At 33.6% G+C, this 7,353-nt stretch overlaps 1 protein-coding gene across 2 annotated transcripts in view; it reads right to left on the bottom strand.

The window, feature by feature from the left end:
• Window positions 1-7,353, bottom strand: part of LOC106476489 (carbonic anhydrase-related protein 10-like) — a 170,868-nt gene that overhangs the window by 40,397 nt on the left and 123,118 nt on the right. For both annotated transcript variants that reach the window (XM_022381324.1, XM_022381323.1), the window contains one exon: window positions 4,168-4,269. In XM_022381324.1, the coding sequence (XP_022237032.1) occupies window positions 4,168-4,269 (102 nt within the window). The remainder of the gene's footprint in view (window positions 1-4,167; window positions 4,270-7,353) is intronic.

Below are 7,353 nucleotides of genomic sequence, written 5' to 3'. Positions count from 1 at the left end.
CAGATTACATCATCTTTTTCGTTCGCTACAACTACCATCTTAAATGGGAAAACGTGTGCATATGTGGAAAGTGTTAAAGAAGACATCGACATGCTTTTTGCTTCAAAGCCAAGTGATTTAATTTAATCAGAGAATTAACAACCTGATTGTAAGATAGAAAAGCATAATCGATAAGAATGGAGACTATGTCATTAAATAAACGTTTTGTTTTGATGTATAAGTTGTAAGTGTTTTTCATCTAAAAAAAAGCGACATTAATTTCTTGACGACCTAATACAATGCGAAATATCTAAGGTGCAATTCACCACTAAGATAGAAATATACAGAGTGTGCCTTTGTCCACTCTACAGTCTAGAAAACCAACTTTCTCGAAGAAAATATTGTATTATTCAATTACGATTTTGGCATGAATCGTAATTAGCATGTTAGTATTGAAAGCATCTTAAAGATACTAGCTACATTTTATATTCTACTCACCAACTTTTATAGAATGTTTGTATTATGACTAAAATTTTGATGCTGTGATTATTAATATTAACTTCTGATAATAGCTAGCTACTTATAGATCATAACTAAAACTTAACCCAGTAATGAATATGGCTATTTCAGTATAACGTTCTTACTTATATTGATTAGAATGCATTGATTCATCAACTGGTTGTCCTAAGTGTTGGCGATATTTTCGGTCGTAATCCCAATAATATCTCATAAGATTAAGCCGGCTTAGGAGATTTGGGTCAAAATTAAATCGATATACTAAACTGACAGTGCAAAATAGCATTCATAATAAAAATGTGTAATGAGAAATAATAAAATAATTGATAAATATATTATATATATTAAACAATTTAATAAATAATGTTAATTAAACTAGCATTAAATACAGAATAGAATAAACATTTCTTATGAAACACATATAATCAAGTTGATTCATGCATTATGACTGAGTCCTTGTCCTTGATGGATGAGGAAATATAGTAGTATAGAGGCTTGCTATACCCAACTTTTATGCATTAGTTAGGAAACTGCATATTTACTATGTGCTATTCCTGCTGCCTAATACAATTAACAATCAACAGAAGGTACTTTGTACTGAGAAGTAGATTTAAGAGCTAAATGAAATTAGAAGAGCCCCATGCAACTTCACACTAGCATACAAAAGGACAGTTCTTCAGTAATTGTGCTATTCAGTGACTAAACTATTAAGAATGTGTATACATAAATACAACATTCCTGTATAAACTAAAAGTATGCACGCTGAATTATAAAGAGGTTGGTTTGTAGGGATAAATCACCATAACAATGTACTTTTCTTGGCATTCTGATAGCATTTATGCATAAACTAATGATCTGTACTGACTACATTTTTAGGTTGTTTTTTAATATTACAAAACAAATATCTTTCAAAAGATACAAAATAATTTCATTGAGTATTTCTTGACTTAAAAGCCCGGCATGGCCAGGTGGTTAGGGCGCTCGACTCGCAATCTGAGGGTCGCGGGTTCGAATCTCCGTCCCACCAAACATGCTCGCACTTTCAGCCGTGGGGGCGTTATAATGTGACGTTCAATCCCACTATTTGTTGGTAAAAGAGTAGCCCAAGAGTTGGCGGTAGGTGGTAATGACTAGCTGCCTTCCCTCTAGTCTTACATTGCTAAATCAGGGTTGGCTAGAGCAGATAGCCCCTCGTGTAGCTTTGCGCGAAATTCATAACAAACCAAACCAATCTTGACTTAATTGATTATTACTAATATTCCAATCTTATGCCAGGAATGTAAGTTGAACCATTATTTTCGAGTTCTATAAAGGGAAACAAGATCTTAAATGATATGCAATGGTCTTTGCATAGTTTAATAATACATCTTACGTACCTCATTTTAGCCTTTTCGATAAAATCTTTCTGGTATTAAATATTTGTTGGAAGTAATTTTTCGTGCTTTTTCTGGTGATGATTTAGAAATATAAAGAAAAAATAGAAAGACGGCTGAACATGACTGACCAAGCACCAAATACAACAAAATCGAATTTTCTTTCCCGAGCCAAACGGCAGTTACAATTGATTTACTGGTTCAAAAATGTCTGAAATAGAAAAAAAAAAGGTTTGTGTATGGACGATGATAGCTTGTGTGAAAACAATTATATAGGTCCATAAGCTTTCTTTGTGCAATAGTAGTCTGAAAATTAATATTCTGTTCAAGTCGTATCCTACGTAAGTATGTGGATGCTGTCACCAAAACTGGAGTTTATTGAACTAATTACTAAGTTTAGACCTTTATATTTTAACATGACCGTCAGAATTACATTTTGATTACTAGTTATAGATATATGAGGCAATACCTTAATCATATTGCAGACGAAAGAATACAGCAATTTTCAAGCCATGCATTAAAAAAAAGTAGTAGAGAATTTAGTTGACATAAGAATTCGAATGGTATGATGGTTAGGACGCTCAACTCGTAATCTGCGGATCCGAAACCCGTCCCCGAACATGCTCGCCCTTTTAGGTGGGGGTGTTATGATGCAATAGTCAATTCCACTATTCATTGGTAAAAGGTATCTCAAGAGTTGACTAGCTGCTTTCCATCTAATCTACCATTGCAAAATTAGGGATGGTTAATGCATATAGCGTTCTAGTAACTTTACGAGACATTCAACGAACAAACAATTAATTCTGACGTACCTTTGAGGTATTTCCGAGACCTTAAAGTTTGTTTGTTTTGAATTTCGCACAAAGTTACACGAGGGCTATTTGCGCTAGCCGTCTCTAATTTAGCAGTGTAAGACTAGAGGGAAGGCAACTAGTCATCACCACCCACCACCAACTCTTCGGCTACTCTTTTACCAACGAATAGTGTGATTGACCGTAACATAATAACGCCTCCCACGGCTGAAAGGACGAGCACGTTTGGTGTGATGGGGATTCGAACCCGCGACCCTCATATTGCGAGTCAAGCGCCCTAACCACCTGGCCATACCGGACCTCCGAGACCTTAAAGACAACATACTTAGTAATCAAAAGACTAAGATCAAACAGCACTCGGTAATCTAAACTCTTAACAGTTTTCTATCTTTTAATATTTCTATTAAATGACTATTCTCTGTGTCCTATAGACAAATAATGACTAAGTATTAAATGTTTAGAGTCCATGATTTAAATTACACTAATTTCTTTAACTAGTCTGTGCTAAAGAAGACTTTCTATTTGATAGAATCACAAACTTTAACTAATCACTTTTGAAAAAAAAGTGTTTTATTTTAATAATATAATCAAACTAAATATAAACTTAACACGATACAAGTAGTAAAAATGTTATCTACTAAACATCACAATAAATAGATGTTAATGTCTATTATAAGTGTTTCACTTCTATCTGGTACTTTTACAGTTTGAAAGTTTCATAGAGAACCATTTCAAAAGTTTCTAGTGAAGAAATGATAAGTCGTCTCTAACCGCATCGACTTAGAACCGAAAACAAATTATACTATTCAACAATATTCAAAACTTGTTTTCAAGTAGGGTATAGGTAGTATAGACACAGTAGAGTTTTGGACCAGTCTATTAAAAACGAAAAATATATTCAAGACCAGTTTTAAGCTATTTCTGTGCGATGACCACTTTCATTAGAATGAACTCGACGTTTTCGATAGAGAAACATAAACAAAAAATATCTAGTACTGCCAGACAGCACATTTTTTTAGAGTTCTCGATAAAAATACAGTCATTGAGAAACTGAAGTTAGCTTACTAACTTTAGTATCGTTAAACTAGTGTAAGCTAGCTTTAGTATCATTAAACTAGTGTAAGTTAACTTCAGTATCGTTAAACTAGTGTAAGCTAACTTCAGTATCGTTAAACTAGTGTAAGCTAACTTCAGTATCATTAAACTAGTGTAAGCTAACTTCAGTATCGTTAAACTAGTGCTTACACTAGTTTAATGATACTAAAGTTAGCTTACACTAGTTTAACGATACTGAAGTTAGCTTACACTAGTTTAATGATACTGAAGTTAGCTTACACTAGTTTAATGATACTAAAGCTAGCTTACACTAGTTTAATGATACTGAAGTTAGCTTACACTAGTTTAATGATACTGAAATTAGCTTACACTAGTTTAATGATACTGAAATTAGCTTACACTAGTTTAATGAAATGATAGAAACTCCTTACCTGTAGCATGACAGACACGCCTACTAGTCCTTGGTTCTTGTGTAATCGTACAGCTTCAGTCATATTGGGGTATAGGTCAGAGTTGTATCCAATCATTTGTAACTGAAATACAATTACATTTTCGGTTATTATAAGTTATCTCGAATCACTTAGCATTGCTCAGGAGATACGGAACGCTGATTTCAGCTTGTGTTTGTTTGTGTCTTGCTTGTACATCATACATTACATGTAGATTTGTTGATAAACAAAACAAACTATGCCTGTAAAAGGGTAAACTTAATGTGCCGATAGATCAGTTTACTTTACCTGCAAGGCAAGGTTTAGAAGGTGCATGTGTTGATTCAATTATGAAATAACACTTGTTCAGGAAATAAAGAAACGTTTTTCCGTTTTCATCGTTTATTCACAATATGGAAAAAATGGAATAAATCTTAAGAGTTCCTTTTGTAGCTAAAAAAGAATAAAAAATGCAATTCACCTATAACACTTGGATCCGGTTGTTGTATTTTAGCCGAAAGCTAAACAATTGACGATCTGTGCTTTTTCCACCACATGGAATCAAACAACAGGTTTTAGCATTTTAAGGCCGGAAACTTACCGCTGACCCACCAGGGGACATATTTTGATCTAAAATGATTATATAATGCACAAGTGCCAATGAAACAAAATTATCTAGTATGCAAAATAATGTTTAGCCAGAACAATACACCATAAGGGGAACAGATAGCATTGTTAAAATATATATATTAAGAAGAAACAGACTAGTATAAAATATTTAGAAAAAAAACACACACACACACAGTAGAAAAGACCGCAAGATGTAGAAAACTAAGCAAACATAAAAAAGATATAAGAACCATAATCCACTGTAGAAAAAAGTCTCAGACAGAGCCGTTGAAAGGTTAGAATATATTCTAAACTGCTTGACGAAAGGCTTCTTGTTTGTTTGTTTTGAATTTTGCGCAAAGATACACGAGGGCTATCTGTGATAGCTGTCCCTAATTTAGGAGTTAAAGACTAGAGGGAAGGAAACTAGTAATCACCATCCACCGCCAACTCTTGGGCTACTCTTTTTACCTACTAATAGTGGGATTGACCGTCACATTATAATGCCCCCACGGCTGAAAGGGCGAGCCCGCGACTATCAGATTGCGAGTCGAGCGCTCTGACCACCTGGCCATGCGGGCTCCGAAGGGCTTCAACTCGAAACATTGCAGTTAATAATAAAGTTTTTCGAACTGGTATATTCAAGTGTTTTACACTCACATAAAAGAAACCTATCATTCTATAGGTATTTGAAGAACTTGTAGCATTCCGCCACAATTTAATTCTTCGTATTATTAGCCCACACTGGGCAGCTTGTTGTTAAACAAATGTTTAAACAACTCTATTCATTCAATAAAGTTTTTGTTATAAACATGTGTGTTATCAATTTTGAAAACTTTTTAAATATTTAGAGAACATTTTCTGCTCTGCACTGTAGTGCGGTTACTAACCTCGATGTATTTCATAATGCAGGGAAATTAATATATCTTCTTCATTATTATTCTTTAAAATTATTCTTGACTTATCACAGCTAAGACTCATAAATCAACTTATTTTTTTATATAGAGGCCATATAATTGCTAGTTTGATTTTAGTTTTAGACGCATATGTTAATAATTGTAACTCAAACACCTTATGTAAACAAAGTAACGAAAATTGAGAAGTTAATCCTCCTTGTTAAGTTATTTTTCCTTTTTATACAGCTTGTCTTTGTTAAATTATCCATGCCCAGTCCTCTGAGAGATTATAGAGACATTGTATCGATGAATAGCTAAAGAAAGTTTGAAAATAGAAGGTAGTTGGTGTATTTTATTATTGTTTAGTAATTTCTTTTTATTATAACGAAGATCGATCTATATCTTTGTTTGAATGATAAATACACAGTTCTTCGTGATATATATATATAAAGCACAAAAATCTGTGTGTCTGTCTGTTTGTCCGTTATCTAACTACTCCTAGGTCACTGGGCTAATCTCAACCAAACTTTGCGTGATGATTGTTTGAAATAAGGGGCATGTTAATGGGGGTAAAACCCCCTCTGCCTTCCATTATTGTTGTTATTGAGCATTTATTATTTTTGACATAAGTTAATGTTAAATACATTCATAAAAGGAGTCACGTCCTTACACAAAAACATTATTACATTTTTTCTATAACACAACATAAACAAAGTGTGGGTAAAGAGCACACAAACGTCTTATATATCTCAAGGAGTGCGCTAGCACTCTCCATGGAGGAATGCAATAAAAAAATGACCGCCACTATTGCAATAATGCATAAACTTAGCAGAAGTTTTTACGCTGATAGGAAGAACCGTTTTTGAATTATACAAACTTCCTACTTTGACCTGTGACTTTTCACTTTCGGTCCGTAAGACACTTCTGCGACCAATGACCTTCAATTAATTAGTCACGTGAAACACTGTGGATAGACATTAAGAGCTGGGTGTTTAAAGCGGGTAACAAAAAGCACCTCTACCTCCTCTACTTTGGTACTACCTCTTAATACAAATTCACTCAGACCATCGCACAGTGCATACCATGTTTTAAGTATATAAATATTGAGCTCGTAAACTTTATACAAAATTTTGGTGAGGTAATAATGAATACTGTAATAACATTTCATAACTTACTCTTTACACTGGAAGAATTCGTCGTTCTTTATTGCTAAACAGAACCACCGAACCGCAAGGTTATTTTGAAAATATGTTTGTTTGTAATTAAGCATAAAGCTACACAATGGGCTATCTGTGCTCTGCCCACTACGGGTATCGAAACCAGGATTCTAGCGTTGTAAGCCAGCAGACATACCGCTGTACCACTGGGGGGCATTTTAAAATATGAAGCGATACTATAATTTAAGCTTAAAATGTTAAATTTCACTAATAAAAAGTTACATTTTTAAACAAACATAAAAAAAGATATAAGCCATAAGACAATTTTATGTAAAAAGAGAGACAAAATGCACTTCAAACTAACCAAGTGAGATATCTTAAATTCAAGACTTAAGACTAATTCCTAATATTATTATTTCACGTTTTAAATAAATAACAGGTGAGTCGAAAAATATTTGCAAAAATTAAATTCTAAATATTAAAAGTCTCCAAACAATATATATATATATACACAGCGTGGTCACAAG

Source organism: Limulus polyphemus, unplaced genomic scaffold (genome assembly GCF_000517525.1).
Source record: "Limulus polyphemus unplaced genomic scaffold, Limulus_polyphemus-2.1.2 Scaffold156, whole genome shotgun sequence".
NCBI classification, from domain to species: domain Eukaryota; kingdom Metazoa; phylum Arthropoda; class Merostomata; order Xiphosura; family Limulidae; genus Limulus; species Limulus polyphemus.
The sequence above is the reverse complement of the archived record's forward strand: the minus strand, read 5'-3'. Positions and strand labels throughout refer to the sequence as shown.